Genomic DNA, 21193 nt, shown 5'->3' on the forward strand with positions numbered 1-21193 from the left:
CTTTGTTTCTCAGAAATAAATCTTGAATCTCTTCCCCCAGTTCGGCGTGAAATACCATGTCCAACCGGTCAGTAGGCTGCAGCAGCCAGCTAGGCCTAGGTTTATCGTAACCTGGAAGTGTGAGTATGAGCTTCACGGGGCAGTGATCGGAAAAGGTTCTGGCAAGATGAAGTACCTTCCAGATAGCCTGTCCTAGTCCCCAGGAGAGTAGACAATAATCCAGCCGAGCCCACGTCCCAGCATGTGCTGCAAGGTGTGTGCCTTCCTTGACGTGTGGGTGGGTGTAACACCAGCTATTTACCAATCCCGCCTCCTCCAGTATACCCCGCACTGTCGCTTGGGAGTTGGTGTAATGATGCGGCGCAGTATTAGACCGATCCAGGACCGGATTAAGGGCTACATTAAAATCCCCGCCACATATTATATGTGTGGACCCTATGCTCGCAATTTTGCCCCAAATGGTATTAAAGAAGTCAGGCGTGTCGACATTAGAACCGTAGCAATTAGCTATTGTAAGGGAGTACCTACCCAGGCGACCCCATGCTATTACATATCGCCCCTGGGGCTCAGTTAACACACTCGTCAATGCAAAAGGTGTTCGCTTTTTTATTAAAATGACTATGCCGTGGAGGAAAAAAACTACCATCCACCCATTTGCTAGCGAACATACCTGGAGAGCGTGGGTCTATATGGGCTTCCTGAAGCAGTGCTATGCTTATCTGCTGACGGTTTAGATACGCCAAAATCTGCCTACGCTTTCTCAGATCTCCCAAGCCTCTGACGTTCCAGGACATGATATTCACTTGGTTTTTATCCACCATGTCCGACCATACCCATGTGTAGTGTAATAACTATTAAGAGTGCAAAGCTACATATGACCATAATCGGACAGCATGAGAAATACATTTAAAGAAAGAATTCCATAAGCTACGCGTGTCAAGATGTTCGCCAACCCAATCCCCTACCTCCCCACCCACTGAAGGATCCCAATCATGCCAGTTCCATAAAACCCACCCCCCTCCCTAGTACCCATTAAACAAACCATTACTGTGAACTTTGTTGGTCAATGACCAGGTCCAGTGTAAGACAAAGTGGGGGTCACCCGTAGGGGGGAAAACACTACTATGTTGTCCACGGGTATCCCTCGCCGTTCGGGGAATGACTTGTCAAGCACGTCCCTTAGTGGGCCTCGAGGGTGCCTGGTCGTCTTCAAAATACATGCCCCCTCTGGGAGAAACTCTTGTCCTTTCCATCAGGCGCCCCAGTGTGATGTAGAACATGTATTGGAGATATTATCCACTTCGGCGCAGGGCAATGTCTGTTCTCATGAGCAAGTGACATATTGGCTACTTAACTGTTTGTTTAGCCATCAGTCTGAAGATGGTGACTGCGATTTTGCGAGCCCACCAGTGTAGAGGATGCAGCCTTTTGTTTCTTAATCTGCTTTAGAACTTCTTCGACCTGTTGGGGGTTGGTATAAAACATTTGTTTACCCTGGTAGGTGACCCGGAGGATTGCGGGGTACAGAAGGGCATAGTTAATTTGAGCTTGCCACAAATTTTGTTTCACATGGTGTAATTTGCGCCTCATCTTGAACGTGTGTGGTAAAGTCTGGATACATGGTGAAGGGCACTCCCTCGAAGTGTAGTTGTTTCTTTTCTCTCGCCACCTTCAGGGCCACATTGCGATCCCTATAATTCAATAAACGCGCGATGATAGGTCGGGGGTACTACCCGGTGGAGGTTTTGGTCCAAGAGAGCGATGAACCCTTTCAATGATAAAGTGAGGGGATAACGATTCCACTCCTACCACCTCCATCAGCAGTTTTCAATATACACCTCCATCTTGCCCGTGTTGGTACTGTCCGGTATTCCTGGCACGAAAATATTATTCCTCCGACTTCGTGCTTCAATGTCCTTATTCTTCGCAGCTATTACTTTAAGGAGCTTGTCCATCTGCGTTACTGTGTTTTGGAGGCAGGTTGTGTTGTCTTCAGTCTCCGATATGCGGTGCTCGGCGTCTTTTATGCGTGTCTCATGGCAATCTATCTTGTGGACTATCGCATCCATGCGCGTGAATAGGGTATCTATTTTATCAGCCATGTTCGCAAAGCCCTGTCGCACTTCCTGGAGGATCGCCTTTATATCATTACTCTGTACAGGCTGCGGGTTCTCCGATGAGCACTCTGCGCCAGTATCAACCTCTGTTGTCCTTAGCGGCGTGCCTTTCTTTGCGTCGAATGTAAGGTGCGGCTGTTGCGTATCTGGTTTCCCCAAGCGCAGTGTGGGCCACAAAAATGGTGCTAGATGCAGGGGGCCAACAATCGGCATATGTCCAGCATATCTGTCGGTGCGCCACCTAGGACATACAGCATTTGTGGCCAGTACCTCACATTAGGACCCCCAGCAACCTGGCAAAGAAAAGTGCCTCGCACCACCACTCGCGCCCGCTGGCCTCAGGGGTGTATGGGAGCTGGGATATCAGCAACGTACCCCCTCCTTTTTAAAGTTCCTCCTTGCCCAGATGTCCAAATGACTCCGCTTCAGCCTCTAACCCCGGGAACAAGGCAGTATTGCAGCGCTGTGTGACGGCGCTGCGTAGTCCCCTGTATTGGCGCTCTCTATGACGGAGTTGCCCCCAGTATGCCACGCGCTTCACACCGCACCCAACGCAGTCTTTTTTCAGAGGTGCGCACGTAGTATTGCCACCACCTATGACCGATCGCCACCCGTGTGGAATTTCAGGCCTATTATCCGCCGCGCCTCACGTCTGCAGCCGTTATTATCATGGCGTAATTATGTAGGCCCTCCGTTTCGTTGCAAATATGTGCGCACCGGCACCACCACGAAGGCACTCACCGCTCCTCTGTCGCAGCCAGTTCAGCGCCGCGGCCTTGACACCGCATGGGCGCCGTGGTACTTGCGTGCTGATCGTCCCCGCTCGGCAGCACCAGGCCGCACAGGGACTCGCCTCGGCCTCTCACTTGATCAGCTGCAGCATCACGGATCATCGTCAAACTTGGCACGCTGATGCCCCAGACTCTGGGTTCCACTTGCCGCTATGTTTCAGGGCGGATGTCGTAGTTGGGGCAAGGATAATTAAAGGATTTCTGCGCCAGGCTACGGGAGCCTCACACCATGGCGGCCATTCCGCTCGTACGCCACCTAGCGCCCCCACCAGCTCACTAACACATTTTAAGGAAGAAATAGCTACCAAAACGACTTTCTACGAATGGAACTGAAAATCCGCTGAATGTAGAAGTTAAAAAGGTGGTCCCATGAACCTATTGAGAATCACATTCAAATTTCATACAGGGGCGAGAGGGTGTTCTAAGGAGGTATGACTCATTTAAGGCCCTTCATAAAAGCTTTAATTACAGTAATTCTAAAATGGAAAGAGCGTTCGTGGTTCCGTATCTTTGCGGCTACTACCGACAGGTGGAGGCCCAGCCTTTTGGAGATGTAAGATATAGAAAATGATAACCTGAACATTACAATAAAAGGATCAAGCAGACTTGCAAGACAGTAGTGCCTGAAGCGCTTCCATTTGGAAACATAGCATCCATTTATGGTAGTTTTACTTGCTTCGTGCAAAATAACTATGCAGTTTTCTGAGAGGTTTAGGTTTTCAACTTTTAAATGCCCAGGCACCAATTTCTTAGATTTAGTTTACTAGGGTCTGGGTGTCTGCTTAGTCCCGGATGTTGAGTGAGAAGGTGACGGGGACTTTCTCATGAGGGGTGAAAGACATCTCTATTAGCATCGAATACAATGGCTGCCTGGCCCAGGTGGGTGCCACCAGAATGAGGGTCATGGAGACTTGCCTTATCCTCCTGACTATGCATGGGATAAGTGGGAATAAGCAACAATATTCTGCCCTATGCGCCATAGTTCTTGGCATTATCTCGGAGTCTTTCACCCTCAAACTGCTCGCACACAGTCTCTTGGGGAACTGCACTTCTCAGTTGGCTCAACTGAAGGCTGTACTCCTTGCACTTGAAAATACGAAACCTACATTTTCCACACTGGTTGTGTGTGATTTGTATAGTCTTTAATGACAATTTACATTTTGGGCGACAAAATGACTTCAGAGATTCCCAGGGTAGCACTATCAAGCACATGCAGCTTTGGGTTAAAGTGTCATATCTGAAGGAAAGATTGCCACTAACTCATGTTATACATGCATTGAGTCATCAATGTGTGGGAGCACTCGCCATAAGGAATTCTCTGGCTGATTAAGCAGCCCGATCTGCAGTAGCCACATCTAAAATTACAACAATAACATGCTCTAAGACTCTTATCTACAATGATATTTTGGTTGCCATTAATGCTTTTAAGAGCACCACCCCAATATGCGCCGGGACACTGAGTAGCTGTGCGCGATATAAATGCAAATATAATAATAATTATAACTATTTCTATAATTTAAATGACCAAAATGTTCCTTTTGGAAATATTCCTGGCGTTGGGGATTGTGCGATTCCCAACACGAACAGCAAACATGATTTAATTGTTGTTGCACATGACGGTGTAGCTTCTGCTCATGCCGGTGTGACTGCCACCAATTCACTCTTACAGCAAAGATATTGGTGGCAAGGTGTATACCAACTAACCAGAAAATATGCTTATGTGGTAATATATGTTAGCAGATTAAAAGTTCTACTGTGTCTCGTCCACCTCAGAGACAACTCTTTATCTCTAAGCAGCCTGTCGGTTGCATTGCTTTAGATAATGGCGGTCCTCTGATTTCAGATACTATGTACAAATGTATTTTGTTTGCAGTGGATTCTTGCTCTAGCGTCCTCTGGGTTTTGCCACAGAGCTTGGCTGATGCTCAAACTGTTATTAAAGACTTGCAAGTCTTCATCGGGACTCATGCCTTAGGCGCATTCCACTTGGACCAAGGTCCAGCTATTGCTACTAAAGCGTGCCGAGATTTAAAATAGTCCATGGGTGTGCAAGTACATTTTTCATTTCCATATCGACCTGAGGGTGATTCTATTGAGGAGAGAATAAACTGGGACTTAAAGCGGTTCTTAACGGCTAGGATATTTGGTACAGGGTGTGGTTCGTTGAACTATCTCTATGGGGTTCAATGAGTTTCAAATAACCTCCCTAAAATATCTCTGGGTGGGTGGACCCTGTACGAAATGCTTTTTGGTATAAAGATATATTCATTTCCAGACCTTGGTGGTCCAGACATTGTGGCGGCTGCCGCAACCTTTGCCATAGGTAACGATTGTGTTGTCTTACAGGACCTACAAGAGTTCTGTGATGCTCATTCACGCAAACATTTGTCTGCTTCTCATCCTTCGCCTACTCATGTCGCCCTTCTAGTTTACGACTGGCTTCCTAAAATGGGCGATCTCGTTCAAGAAAATGTGTGTCCAAAAAGAATTCGCCTCAGCGTACCGTGCTCATGTTCCGGTCCTAGGTCTTCAAGGTACACAAACTATAATTTTGCCACCACTGCTGGGTTATAAAGATAAATGCTTTGTCTTCATTGAACATGTCAAACTACACCATGTGGCCGATACTTCATAGTATGCCACGGAATAGTAGCTCTTTTCGGCAAGACTTACATCCCTAAAATGATATCTGTTTCTACTACTGTGTCTATTACAACAGAAGTCATTCATAATGATCCACCAGTGGTGAATCCATACGTGTTGGCTTTTTCAAATCCTCCTGCAGAGTCCTAAACTTTAGCTGAGTACCTCCAGGTACTAAATGGATCAAGATGATTTTTCTTCTGAAAGTTCTTCTGTTTTGCAACTGCTTCCAGCACAGATTTGTGTTTTTATTTCATGGTTAAAAAAAGCACTCATCTAGCCTCACCTTCGATATATGTCTCAATCATTCTTTCCTTTGTTTTCTTGTTCATGTGGATTGGACACAGTTTTTTTTCCTAATCAATGGACATTACCTCCCGGAACATTCTGGTACAGAACTAGTCAACGAGGTGCTGGCTCACCATTCTTCATCGCATAAACTAAAAAGAGACTTATCCCCCTTAACATTTCAGCCGTTCCAGTGACTGAGGGATTTTTTGGGGATAAAGTACCTTTCGACACATTCGGTCCTACGGAGACTCTGCAGATACCATATGTGTTCAAAGTTTCTATGGGTGATGTATTAATACTTGGGATACATTCGGATCATTGGAATGTTGATACTTTAAATTCTATGCTTTCTAAATTAGAGTATTGTACTATTTTTGAATCAGAGCATCTATATTTTAATTCTGCTAATTTTGCCAATATGTTCTGTTACCATCATTATGGGCACCATTTTTTGCACAGAACAAATGGACAATGTCCCCATTTCAATTATACACAATGGGACCATTGTCCAACTCCCCCTCGAGGGAGTTCCAAAAAGCAAAAGGACAAATACAAATATTTCACAGGAAAGGACACCTCAGACCCCATGTCATGTTATTTCACATTAACTCCAAAACAACCAAATAAATACATGATTACTCAAACTACGCTTATATTTACACCACTATGGTTGTCAATCTGTTGGCCTTAAAAGGCTACGATTACCTGAAGGGCACTATTGAGTTAAAATCAATTTGGGGTACGAAGTCCTGGCTGGTTCAGGGCAGGGAAACTTATTTCAAGTCTATTTAATTCCCATACAGATGATTTTCCTAAATGAAACTATCACGAAGACTAATTGTGTGGGATTGGTGAAAATTAAAGAAATGAATGCTCTGACCATTCCCTCAGTGGCATCCTTTGATAGTTGGCAGAAACTAACAAATTACACTGAACAATTAAATAGCATGGTACAGAATGGTACATCTAATTCTTCATATTCGAGTCTTGGCGGGGGTTGTTGTGGCCAGTGGACATAAATGGTTGTCAAGCTCGTTATCTTAATTTCTTATCTGGGTTTTAATCAAGCAATACTCTCAGTCAACACATTCTGGTATTGTTACCAGTTATTCTACGGGAAAGTTATGTCAACAATAGTTGAAACACTCCACACAGCAGGAAGTAAAACAACACCTTTCTCTTCTGTCCGAGGACATGAATTTATCAGATTTTCTTTCAGCACACATACTTCAACACCTCCAACCGGTGCAGAACAGCGTGGTTCATTTTCCTTTTGGTTTACCTAGTCCTACTCAGTACTCTTAGCCATCTACAGACTTTACACTGGCTCCTAGCTGAAAAGAACATTCTCTTAAAAAACCTCTGCATTTCACAGCTCTGCACTGCTTTATTCCTCTCTTAAATACGCAACTTATAACTGGTATTATCCTCCCATAACTTTATGTTTGTCTTCAGCGTTCTTGTATTAGATGACTAAGATATAGAAAGCTTGACAAAGTAAGGAGGAAGGTCATTTTGATATCAGGCAGCCATCAAGTGAAACTCACTCCCACTTCGAAGGAGGGGTATACCGTTTTGCTTACTTTTAGGAAACCATTTAAAACCTGGCAGCTCTCACTGTAGGCAGAGAAGGCTGTTACTTCACTTCTCAGTACTAGAACACATTTGGCTAATTGTACGATTTCTTCAAAATATTTTGGAATTAAGTAGTACATTTTTAGGATAATTCTTCTCTGCAAAATAAAATAATAAAGCACACTGAACTATTATTAATACATTGATACACTGAACTATTACTGCGCATAATGAACTTTTTTTTTTAAAGGAAAATGCAAAGGACTCACACTTCACAACATGCATTTATGAATGTCAGTTATTTAAATTTGTTATAATTTATAACAAAGGTTCTTAACTTAGATATTTTTGTTGTTCAGCCATCAGCAACAATGTAAAATATATTTACCGATTGATGTGTTCAATAGCAGTATTAATTGTTACTCTTGGGCCACCATCGTCTGGTCTTAATACATATGGCGGAAAAATATCATCATCCTCTGCAACGGATTCTAATTCAGTTTCGCTTGAACCAACTGACTTTGAGCATTTGTTCCTCAAGATCTTAATATTTGGAAAACAAAAAGAAAAAAGTAACTTAGTTAAAATCCTACCTCTTGTATACCTTTATTAATACACATAACTACAGAATAATACCTGGGAACTGTGTAATACGTCCAATATTGCATCTATCTGTTCCAGTGAGGTCATACACCATGCTGAAGGCTAAGTGGCTTGTAAACAGAACCAGAACACTGACATGGGAATAGAAGACCTTCTAAGTTGGCAATTGTGAATTTTCTGTATTATACATGTTTATTTTGGAGTAGTTAGCTTAAAAATTGTTTCTACAAAATGGAGCTACAAATGGGCACTGAATGGAACTAGAAGGTTTAGATTGTGTATACTGCAGTGTTTGTTTACAGCCTAATCGTGGATTTACCACATAATTTGCAGATTTCACAAAAAATAGTTGTAGCTTAAAAGGAAGACCATAATACTGACATAGAAAGAGATGTATTATTTTCTTAACTGTGCCGGACAATTTGGTTCTCTATTCCCCATGACCTTAGTACACTTGATAACTGAAATGCTCTGAAGAGTGGTTTGGGGTTATCATTGAAATTATGAAACCCAGGGAACATGTAGTTTCCATGTTATGGATCCGGTGAAATATAATTCTTTTTTTTTTTTATTACACTTAAAAGTGAAGGACAGGAACCAGTCACAGGCTTGTAACAGATAGATTTTCTTCTTAAAAAAAAAAATTAGTATGCTAGTGAAGAAATTCCCTTGTGTCCAAATATTGATTTTCATAATCAGGACAATCAGTGTGGTCAATTGTATATCCGCTCATCTCAGCGAGACATCCTTCACCATTATTTGTAAGGGGCTACAAACGGGAGCCAATAATCTGGACAGAGTCTCCTTGATAAGTTGTGTTTAAAACAATGCACAGGATGAAGTGACACTGGTGAAGTGCATCCACACCATATTTTACGTGGTTCGTCTCTGCCCAACTGACTGCTCGCGCAACAGCAGACCAGTGTTGATGCGCCACAGCAGACCGGTGTCTTTGCAACAGTCACTGGCGCAAGGGGTGGAGCTCTTCTCCTTGCAACCATTCACTCATCAAACGGGAAACGCGGTAGGAGTACGTTTTATAGCGGCCAGAGCCGCAGGAGACCTTCAACGCGGCAGTAGCCGCTTGTTAATTGTTTGTGCGGCCGGAGCCGCCTGTACTTTGCTTTGCGTCCGGAGCCGCTTGTACTTTGCTACGCGGCAGGAATCGCTTGCACTTGCTTCGCGGCCGGAGCCGCTTGTACTTGCTTCGCGGCCGGAGCCGCTTGTACTTGGTATCACGGCCGGGGCCGCTTGTACTTGGTATCACGGCCGGAGCCGCTTGTAAATTGAATTGCGGCCTGAGCCGCAGGGAGTCTCCGATGCGGCTGAAGTCGCTTGTATATTTGAATCGCGGTTTGCACTGCAAGGAACTTAGCCGCTAACAGTTGAGAGCAGCTGAGCTGCAAAGCATCATTCCACACGACAGCTTCCGCTCGACATCACAAACGCTGTGGATACCGCGAGGTAATTTAAAAAGGCAACAGCAGCCTTGACAGTAAAACACGATTGGAGTCGTGAAGAACTACCATACACGACAATCACCACATGACTTATTAATTGCGGCAAGAGCCGCTAAGACTACAGAAGCAGCGTCCGTGTGTGAGTGTGATGTTCCTGTGACTGAGGCAATACTTTGGGAAACTTGGATCTTTCTTGGCGCATAGCAGGGGTTGTGCGGACTAATCCTGCTGCTTACGAGGCGATAGAGGGCTGCCACTGCATCTTGAAGACGCTCTATCCTGACGCTCTATCCTGACGACTGGACTCAAAGTCCCAGAGGGCTCTGGGCTGAACACACATGTCCCAGGGCTTGTCACCGCCCACAGCACCGGCCGTATAAATCTATATGGCTACTTCCGCTGCGCGGGAACGTTCTGGAGAAGCCCGGGACAAGGGCGGGACCGTCTGCGGCAGTCAGAGGCCGTCAGAGGTCGGGCAGGGCCAGTTCTCTAACCTCCTTCCCATCGTTCTAGTATTTGCGAGGTACTGTGCAAAGTGTATTGCTATTCCACTACTAATGTAATATAGGGCTTGTTGTATCAACACACTACAAGAGTATCTCACATGCCAATATCTACACGATCAGGAAAGGACAGGAAGGTGTGGGGGGGGGGCTGTGTTAATGGCACGCTAGATTAGTTTATTACCCGAGCATATTCGGTACTTGAAAAAGAAATTGCTATTACGGAGCGGCGCCTTTCTATTGAACCATTGAACCGTAAGCGTTCGTCTTTGGGGCCTCTATCGTTGGCTGTCTCCCCTGCCAACATTGACGAGCGCTCTGAAGGCGTCTTACTCAGCAATGTATCGATTAGTTCATGTAGTACAGGGGAGAATTTTGAGAGGCCCGTTCTGCAAGGACACACATCCCAGACGGACCCCCTTGATTCTATCGCAGACGGTCACCTCAAGTAGGGAACACGCATGCACCAGTAACATAATTTCCCCTCCCCCCCCCCCCCCCCCTTCCCAGGGTACCTTAGTGCAGTCTGAGTCTGTGACTACCACAGGGCCTAATCTAGTTTCCACCAAAAGAAAAAGAGTTGGTAGCGGCCAGAATTCCCAAGAAATCTAAAACAAAAACACATAATACAAGCGAAAAAACAATGGGCCCGGGGAGATCAGCAAAATCTACATCTCTACCTACAAGAGTTGATCCACTTGCCGGTAGTCCGATTTCTGGTAATCTATCTGAGTCGGTAACCCCTTGCCTAAAGCCTCCTTCCTCTATAGGTTCCATACCCCGGACTCCTCTCATTGCCCAAATAGAGCAAATTGCGAAATCACTTATACTCCCGATACTTGAAAGGATAAAGGCTTTGTCGGAGAGGCTGGATAGATTTGAACAAGCCACACTCGACAATTTCTTTTCCACCAAGACTCTAATCAAATTACATTCTAGAAGTAGTCCGGGTGATTCTGAACCGAGACAAATTCCTCTGGCAGATTCCACAGTTGTACCTGTGTTGGAATCGGCAAATATTGCAGCGACTTCAGGGTCTCTGTCCGGAATTAATCCTGCAGCTATACATACTGCAACCCATAGTGCCCAGCCTGGCAGAAAATCTACGACCCCAACCTTAGCTATAGAGATAAAAGAACCCCCCCCGAGGCCCACCCGTGCAGGGCCAGGAGGCAGATAACAATCAAAGCAAAGTAGTCAGGCACTGTAGTGACCAGCTTACATCAAAAGAAAAGTCTGCTACAGCAACGTCAGACAACCAAAATCCAATCCATATTAACCTGCCCCCCAAATGTTTTCCCTATGTAGTGGTGATAACTGGAGTTCCACAGCTAAAGACTGGTAAATCGGAATCCTACCATGAACTTAAAAATAAAACCACTTACTGGTTGAATAAGGGCAGACCGCTCCCGAGCCAAATTGACGGTCAAGTCCTTTTTGTAAGAAGGGTAAATTGGGTTGGCAATAGGGTTAGGGATATCTCTGGGGACTGTATTCTTGTAAATTTTAGGGACGTCCGCGTTGCGAGGTTTATATGTAATCAACAGTTTGGTCAGGATTGTAGTGGAATTGGTACCTTCGATCTGAACCACTTCCACTTGCAATCTACATACTCGCAGCACACGCAGAATCCCCATTATCCATTCTGGGGGGGGACAAGGTGGGTCTATCTGTAACAACTATCGCACCCACATAGCACCAGCCCTCAGCAGAATCCCAGACTTTTACGGGTTGGATTGTGGATATTGACACGGTGACTACCGTGCCCATAATTTGTCATTAAATGCCATTGATAGGGCCTGGTCTGCTGGTAGCAGAAAGCTTGTAGATCAGCAAGGGACTTCTCAAACTTCTGATAGTTTTTCTCTATCTAATGCTGCTAGTTGCACAAGCAGGTTAGTGCAAGAACAATCAATTATCCAGAATAACTGTGAGAGCCCTGAGAGAGAAGGAAGACCACAGGAGACTCTAATCGGGCCCGGAATAAACGGTATTCAGGCCGTTTGCGATGATTTCCATGGAATTAGTCCGACCCTGCCAGATCAATCTATTCGGCTGGGAAAGACTCCTATCTCGCAGGCTATTATCCAGTTGTATCCTACAACAGACCCTGCTGGGTTGCAAGATAATACATATCTAGTACCGGTTCTAGCCGTAGCTGATCCTCCTATAAAGATTCTGAGTTGGAATATAGCGGGCATCTCTAAGAAATTAGATCTCCCAGAGTGGAATATTTTGGTTGAGTCTCATACAATCTGTATTTTCCAGTAGACTTGGAGCCTGGTGCCCCACTATAAAGTCAGCTATACCACCTTCTTCTTACCAGCAGTATCCCCCTGTAGTGTAGTTCCTATTATCCCAATAGGCTCTGCGCATTGGAATAATACCTCCAATAGTATAGACCTAGACCAGACGTTAACTAGGTCTTCTACTGTCGATATTAGACTTAAAGTTTTGGGTTTGCCAGCTAGCTCAGAGTTCACTAGAAACTTTCTCGAATAGACAAGGAGGAGCTGAACCTCCCTGGATAGACAAGAAGGGATTTAGTTTCTGACAACCATAGAACATGACAACTTTGCTCTCCCCTAATCAAGAGTGTATCTCTAGAGTCGTGTGAAAACAAAAGACAACTTATTTTACTCAGTCAGTACGTGCATTCTTAGTTTCACCAGATTGTAGAGAAAAGGAAGAGACGGGCGTGTTCAATAAAAGATGTTATTTATTGATCAGTCTCTTTTCTCGTACAAGAGAAATGAATCGATATTATTGCAATACGTATGGTTAAGTAAAGTGCATACAATAAAAGCAGAAGTATAAAATAATACTGTAAAAACATCTATATGGTTTCTAAGCCATATGGTGGTTTAAAATGGATAAAATAGATACGTACATATAAACATTTGACTAATCGTACTCAACTGGTGCTTCTAACCACGCCTACCCCAGTGTACCTGACCTAAGCCTAATACGTGGGCGGGGATAGAAAGTAGCAGTCTAAGTTAAGTTTGTTTTGCCAAGTGACTGATTCAAGAATTCTCTGTAAGGGGTTATTCAGTTCCGTACCTGAGGTCTAGGATGATTGAGGGATAGTATCTCTCGTCTGAGGTCTTGATATTCCAGGCTGCCTGCGAGGGCTGCTCGGAAGCGCCGGAGCTGGATTTCTCGGCAGGAGAAAGGCAGCGTCTCGTTTTCAGCGCATCAGGAAGGCGGGGCAGCTAGTGGGCTTCGCTCTCTGCTGGGCTTCGGGAAGTCTCGCTGCTCCGATCTCGTCACCACCGCGTGTGTTTGCTTAAGGCAATATCGGTAATATTTATACCTGTAAGGTGTCGAGATTGACGTAAGGATGGACATAGATATGTCAATAAGGATGTCATACGAGCTGGTCGTTAGTGCATTCTTATGCTGAAGTTCTCGGTGAAATCAAAACAATGGCCGCAGGGTTTTTCCCAGGTTGTCATAGGTTTGATTTGTTTTGAGAACTCCGTATGCCTTATCAGGGGCTGGAGGAATATTGCTTGCCTAATTAGATGGCAAGCGTTATGACCTAATCAGATAACGCGCTCCTGTGCCGTGGTCTGGCGTAATCAGATAACGGTTTCTGCATCATGGGATGGCTGCTAGTTAACTCGTTAACCAGAATAGGGTCAGGAATAGGGGGATCGATACAGAACCTATAGGAATACATCACACCCACTCCACGCTAACTATGGCCATATTTACGAATCTAGGCATAGTAAAACATACTGTAGAGTATCGTGTATACCTTACCACCCCAAAATACACATAATGCATTTTGAAATTATGTAACATACGGGAAAAAAATAGTCATATGTACTATATGCACTCAAGCAGTAGAATAATGCTAAAATAATCACGCATATGTATACATTATTAGTAATTGAATATTAGAATTACACATGAAATGGCTCTTAATACAGAAGAAAAGTTCGAGACCACTTCATCACAGTTCAAAAATATTTATAAACATACCAGCGGGCAGCTAAGATCTATGAAGTTTCTAAAAATAGAAATTAGTTCTCTAAGAATAGTTCTTACTTTAAGCAGAAGAAAAGTGTCCCGTAAAATTTAACAAAAATATTTTGGGGCTGCTAAAAAAATTGCTGTCCGTGAACTGGAGGAAAAGTCGATCTTGCTACTTTATTATTAAAGTTGAAGGCCAAATTCAAGGTGTCGGGAACGCCGTGTGCTAGCTTGTTCAAGAGTCATTATTTCTGCTCTGGTGAGAACATCATATCGTTGAGACTGCTGAAAAAGCTGTCAACAGCTTCCTGTGATAGTTCCACTAATTCGGAAAAGGATGTAACCATGCATTCATGTGCATGATTGTCTCCATTGACGTTTTGAGTAGTATTGCTGACAGAAGGTTGTACCTGATCGATGCTGCTTTCATCTTGATCTTCACTACCCCTTAATCGTAGTGGTGAAGTTTCCACGAATGCCGTCATCAGGATTGGCAGCCGTTGAGGGCAGCACAATGCATGAGCCTTTACCGGACCCAACAGTGTTTCTGCATCCATTGGCGCATCCGATTGTAGCGTCAGACAGGTGTCCAACACGCATTCTTCTCCGCACAGCATGCACCTTAATACAGGTAAAACACATCTTTGCCATATCGGTCGAAATGAAAGAAACCAAGTCATGTTCAGGTCTCTAAGCCGGGTTAGTCCCAGGATTTTTGATATCCGGTCCCGGTATCCAATGGCTCGGATTGTTTCTTCCCTTGTCGCAGGTGTTTTGTCTGTGACACGGTTTGCCATAACGAAATATAAGGACTAAGAATAGGATTCCTGCAATTAGTCCCAAAATGAGGGGAACTCCTCCAAAAATCGAATGGACGAAGTCTGGAAAAATACCCAGTATGGCTTTGAATGGTGTTAATGCCATCGAAAATACTGTCTTAAATACATTTGAGACTCCACTGGTATCAGAAATATTTAAGATTTCATTCAGGATTTCTGCGAAATGTATGGGGGAATTAGTTGATAATGAGTGAATCTCTGCAGTCGTCCTTGCGACTAGGAGATCATACGTTTCTTTTGATGACGTGAGCCTGGTCGGCGTCTGAAGAAGCACTGTTGTCATTCTGCTTAAAGTATCAACTCGAATAGAAGTAATTTTCAAGTGAGGCCATGCCCTTGCCTCCCTGTCTGGAAAGGAGCTGGGGAACAATAAGCGTCCACAGCACATGACCTTCGCAGTCGTACTAACGAGATAAGGAACCCCGGGCAGTAGACTACAACATCTGCGATCCACAATTAGAATGTAACTCCCGTTATAGAGTCTTTTAAAGAATGGTTCTATCTCTGTTGCAGGTGTGCCTAGCTGGTGACATGAAAGGTTATTTGAGTTCCCTTCACAGGCTCCATGCAAACTAATTCCATTACACAGAAGTGTACCGCTTAGTGACATCGCACAATTATTGCCACTAAGAAACACTTTCTGTCCTTTATTACTGACACATGCATGTGAATAGGGCAAGTTCCATGTTGTCTTAATGTACCCTTTTCCCAATTTTTCGTACATGCCAGCCTGTATATATTTTTGGCAGTATTGAAACCTGAAAGTAGATATCGGAATATTAATTATCCCATGTATTATCCATTCAATGACAGGTCGTTCTGACATTGTCAATGGTAATCTCTCGAGTTTCTCAATGCTCAGGATTGTATAATCAGCACCCTTCTGTGCCATACTGATCTGTTTATCAGTAAGGTTAAAGATAGTGAATAGTGACGTTGTGTTGATTAAACGCCAAGGCACATAGCCTGAACGCAGGTTTTGTAACGTCCAGCCAAGCTGCACAATAGAACGCAATTGAGACTGACCGTGTTGTAACAGTAAGTCTTGCGATATTATGTCGATTGCTGATGACACAATGCTGTCCAATGAAAAGATTCTGGAGGACAGAGTCATTAACCCATTGTCCACTACAGAAAACGATTTTTCCAAATTAATACGGTCAATTTCCTGTATACTTTCTGCTGTCTCAATTTGAGTTATCTTCCAGGTCTCGTTGTAAGCTGCATATATAGAGGCTGCTATGAAGCGTTTTTGACGCTGTTTGCGTGGTCCCATAATGAAATCACGCAAGTCAGCACCATCAGTAAGTAAAGTTAGGTGTTGCTTAATTTCTGTCAGTGTGGAAGTTTTTAGCCAATGAAGGCATAATTTGCCCACACTGTAGGTGGTGATTATCCCTGGGTGTTGTCTTTGGGAATATCTAGGGTCTGGCCTGGTCAATGTGAACCCCTGTGTTTTGTTCAGGAATCTGTCTTGACAGTTATTAGTATCTGTGGGCCAGATTAACCATTGTTTCCAATCAGGATTTGTTCTGTTTTGGTTTAATACATAGTTTACGTCTATTTCTTCATCTGCAGAGTTATTGCTGTTCATTGTTGGTTTTGGAATAGACGGTTTATTTAAGTCTTTGATTTTGGCTAATCCAAGACAGGTAGTTTGTTGAATAGTTTCATTCAAGAATATAATTTGTTCTGGGATCATGCAGGCTCTAAACAATGATTCTATACCTTGTACTTGCCATTCTTTTGTACCCCAAACACTTTTTACTTCAACATTTTTGTCCCAATAATCAAAACCAAATGTATTCATTTGTTCAAAAAATGAGTCCGAATATATCAATTTTGTGTTTGTAAGCATGGTTTTTGTTCCTGTCTTATTTGACAATTTGAAATAAAATGTTTCAGCATTACTTGTGTTGAACCCTGAAAAGTATGAATATTTGTCATAAAAGGTTCTTGAGCTTCCTTTTGGAGGGGTTGCACAATGTTCCCATTGATTATAATTTAAAACATTTCTAGGTTGTGCTGATTTATGTAAAAAATGGTTACCATAGTGGTTGTAGCAGTACATACTATCATAATTAGACGAACCCTGCAAATAATCATGTTTGGTAAATTTAGCAGACATCACTAGATCAGACATCATGTTATTAATACTTTCAAAGTCCCAATCATCAGCAAATGAGTTTGGTTTTACAAAGTCACTCAACGAGATCTTGATTTGGTGTGGATATTTGAGGATCTCTACCGGACCATAAATTTCATAGTCAGTATTGTCCCATGCTACCCCACCCGGTATAGGATTGGCTGTGAAATTGACTGAAGAAAGTTCTCTTTTCTTGACGTGTGAAGACGTGTGTGGCTTGAGGATCAAGTTGATTTTCTGGCTTGCTGTGTCCATTTTAGCATATTTTCCCTCAATGAAGCGTCCCAAACATAGTATCATGATGAGCCAAAGTATCAGGATAAATACTCCAAATGACACCCAAAATTCAATCCACGGAGAAATCAGATAGGTTTCTTTCAGCTGTTTCCATATTTCCTTAGCTTTATCTTTAAAAGTTTTTGTTGATGGCTGTGTCTTTGATTCACTTAGATCTTCAGAAGAATCTTCAAAGTTGATGAAGTAGCCGGATGCCGTTCTGTCTATTGTTCCAATTGCTTCAGGATTACTGTTTCTTGCAGCTTCAGCATATTCATTTGTTACTTCATTGTAGGTTGGTGTGTCTCTACTAAATGTTTTTATTTGGGTTTTCAGAGGTGTGAGTTCCATTGCATTGTTGCATAGTCCTTGTTGTTGTTCTGTAGGCGTTTCGAATGTGATTAGCCTTTTAGTTAGCACCTCTGTACTTGTAGCAAACCTTGGTGTTCTACTACTTATCGGGAGTCCACTTGGCCTACTGTTTGTTATCGGCCACATGATTGTGGTTTTACCAGGTCGATGGATACAACTCGGTTCTCCTTTTTACCAGCAAGCGGCGGTAGTACAACTGATCTTGTCCCGTTGATGGACAAGACAGGAACTGCTTTTCTGTAAGAAGGCCCAAATTCCTTCTTTACCGCGATCTTTTCTCTGACTAGATCCCCGACTTTTGGAATCCAGACAGGTCTTGCTGGGACAGGTGGTGGTTCTTCAGTGGTTGTTGGCTGCTGTTTCAACTTTATGTTGCTCAGGTCTTTTCTTGTTTCGTTTAAGTCCTGTAAAATAGCCAAACGATCTTTGATATCAAAGCTTTTTTCTTTTACCACTGAAGTCTGACTGTCAAGATCTAAGACTAGCATCCTAGTTCCAAACAGTAATTCGTACGGACTGAATCCCCTCAGAGAATTTCTTGGCAAGTTGTTTAGACTACGTTGGACACTTATTAGATGTTTGACCCACCCAGCTCCCGAACCGAATACCTTTGCTGTTATAGATTGCTTTATGTCACAGTTTTTTCTTTCAACAATTCCGTTTTCCTCGGGATGAAATGGACAAGAATACCGCAATGTAACGCCCATGCTGACCATGGCCTCCTTATAAGCTCTAGAGCTAAAAGCAGGACCCTGGTCCGAATGCAGCATGCCAATTGCGTATGTGCCGATAAAGACTCGCAAATCTTTTATAACAGTTCTGGCGTCAGCCGTTCGCTGGGGCCACATCCATATGAATCTCGTGCATGAATCCACTGCGACCAAGATATATTTATAGTTACCATCCCTTTGTAAGGGACCACAGTGGTCCAGGTAAACACAGGCTAATGGTTTATCCGAGATTAGAAGGGGCCTCTGTGCTGGTCGTCTCACTGTTGATACTTTCATCTTTTGACATATTTCACATTCTAGAACATAGTTCCTGGTTTGTCTTCTCATTTGTGGCCACCAGTATCTCTGTTTTAATAACGATACTGTGGCTGAGACGCCAGCATGTACAGAAGCAAGTCCTTCGTGTGCCGCTATGATGAGTCCTAACCTATGTTCCATGTTTGGAATTACTCTATCCCCCACTCCAGGGATTCGAGCAAATGGAACGTTATTTGCATCAGTTATGTATGAGTACTTTACTGGAAAGCCTTTCGGGAGTGTTTCTATCGCATCTTTTACTGTAGCGCTGACAGCTTGTAATATATCGCTGTCTATTTTTGTTTTTGACCGAGTGATGGCAGCTACGGAAGCCGTTTGCACAGCTGCCTTCGCGGCCTCATCAGCCAATGAATTCCCTGCAACGTGAACGCCATCACGTTGATGACTCAGTGTATGTATCACGTGAGTCTTTGGTAGTTCCTTTTGTAAAAGAACTACTTGTTCCCAAAGCATTTTATGCTTGATTGTGCCTCCTTTTGCATCCTTAAAACCATTCTGAAGCCAGATCTGTAACTATTCATTGTAAGACTGAACGCAATAATACGAATCACACACTATGAGTGTGGGGAATTCTCGATCGGTATTTTCAAGCGCCATCTTGAATGCTAGTAGTTCTGCTCGCTGAGCTGTACAATCTCCTAGAGATTGTGTTTTAGTGACCGCTGGTTTGAATTTCCCATCGTGCCAGCGACCTTTTACAATCGCACACGCAGCACTGTAAGCTTGTTTACCTCCTACTGTGGGTTGTGCTGATCCGTCTGTATATATTATACAGCCGTAATGTTCTAGAGGCAGAATTTCGGTCGGCGTCGGACATTCGAATTCGTATTGGAGAAACTCTTGTGTTTTTAAGTTAGGATCAAATTCGTATGCCACGTCTGTTGCAGCAAGAGAATTAGCCCATTGTATCCATCTCGGATGGAGCGCTTTAGCATTCGGTATGCTTGCTTTCGTTACAACCTCTAGGGCTGGTATCGGTGTAACGATTATTATTCGTTTACCTTGTGAAAGGGCTCGTTCTTTTGCTATAGCTGTCTGTGTTGCAGTAAGAATTTTTTCCGTTGGGCTAAATTTCATTTCAGCTTTAGTGTACAAGTGTGATTTGAATGCAATTGGTACCTTTTCCCCCTCATTCGAGGTCAGGTATGTGAATCCGCATCTTCCTGGGATGACTCGAATCACAAGGTTGCGTGTGTTATCACGTGTTTCTAATTTTGTTTTAATTAACATATCTGTTTGTAAGGATCTCAGAATTTCTGTGTGTTTTTGAGTCCAATTGGTTTTTTTAAAATCTGGTTTTATTAGATCATAAAGGGGTTTGACCCTTTCTGCGTAATTTGCAATGTATGTTCTTCCGAAATTTAGGAAGCCTAGAATTGACTGTAGGTTTGTTAGTGTTCTAGGTGCTTGGAGTACGGCACATTTCTCTAGGAAATTGTCAGCCAGGCTTTTGCCTTCACTTGATAATTCATATCCTAAGAACAGGACTGTTAGATGGGCAATTCTAGATTTTTTAAAGTTGAATTTGTAACCCTCTGCTGCGAACCCAAGTATTATGGTGTTCACTCTCTTCAAGTGAGTATCCAAGTCATCATCTGTTAGGTATATGTCATCGACATAAGATAATGCTTCATCATCATATGTTTGTAGTAACTCTGTTACTCTCGCTGAGAATACTCCTGGGCTGTTCTTGTACCCCTGGGGTAACCGACAGAATTCTTTTTGTGCGCCATTTATTGAGAACGCTGATAAGTATCTGCTCTCTGGTGCTATATTTTGACAAAAGAATCCATTAGAGATGTCTAATGTTGTTTTATATTTTTTGCGCATTATGTTATTCATTAGTGCAGCACTATGCGAGTTTTGTACTGCAAAGGTTTTACAACATGAGTTAAGGTGTCTGTAATCCAAAACTAGACGATATGAATTGTCTGGTTTGGAGACAGGAAACAAAGGGTTGTTCATTTGTGAGGTGCAAGTTTCAATCACCCCCTGGTATTCTAGTTGATCTAGAATTTCTTTTACTTGTTTTTTAGCTTCTTGCTTGATTGGATACTGCCTTTGTGCAGTAGGTTGTGATTTTAACTGGATTTTGTGAGGAGGAGAGTCCTCATCCCATCCTACATGATTTTTATATAAAGCAGGAGCTTGAGCTACTGCCCACTTTCTTGCAAGTGTATATTTTTTATGAATTGGAATATGATTTCAGAAGGCAGGCATAATTATTTCTTCGCCATGTGGGCACTCCCTGACGAACTCTGGTGGCCAATCTTTTTCAGCTAGAAGGATGTCATAGCCCTCGGAGAGATTATCCCAAAAAAGGCCCCTTATTTTCCTAGTCTTATCCCCTTCTATACGTAAAGTTATTTCATATATTTTGTGAGGTTTGCTAACTCTGGTGTCTGCAGTTTCCACCTGAATGTATTCATTCGTGTCCACGGTCTCCAGATGATTCATAAGGACTTTGCGTGCTATGCTCACTTCTGCTGCGCTGTCTAGCATTGTCTGAGCCCACTCTCCGTTTTTCAGCTGTGTCCTCAGTATTCT

The 21193-nt window shown here is 43.3% G+C and overlaps 1 protein-coding gene across 2 annotated transcripts in view; it reads right to left on the reverse strand.

The window, feature by feature from the left end:
• Positions 1-21193, reverse strand: part of DICER1 (dicer 1, ribonuclease III) — a 561110-nt gene that overhangs the window by 346027 nt on the left and 193890 nt on the right. For both annotated transcript variants that reach the window (XM_078660108.1, XM_078660109.1), the window contains exon 12: positions 7806-7960. In XM_078660108.1, the coding sequence (XP_078516234.1) occupies positions 7806-7960 (155 nt within the window). The remainder of the gene's footprint in view (positions 1-7805; positions 7961-21193) is intronic.

Source organism: Lissotriton helveticus, chromosome 9 (genome assembly GCF_964261635.1).
Source record: "Lissotriton helveticus chromosome 9, aLisHel1.1, whole genome shotgun sequence".
Lineage (NCBI taxonomy): Eukaryota > Metazoa > Chordata > Amphibia > Caudata > Salamandridae > Lissotriton > Lissotriton helveticus.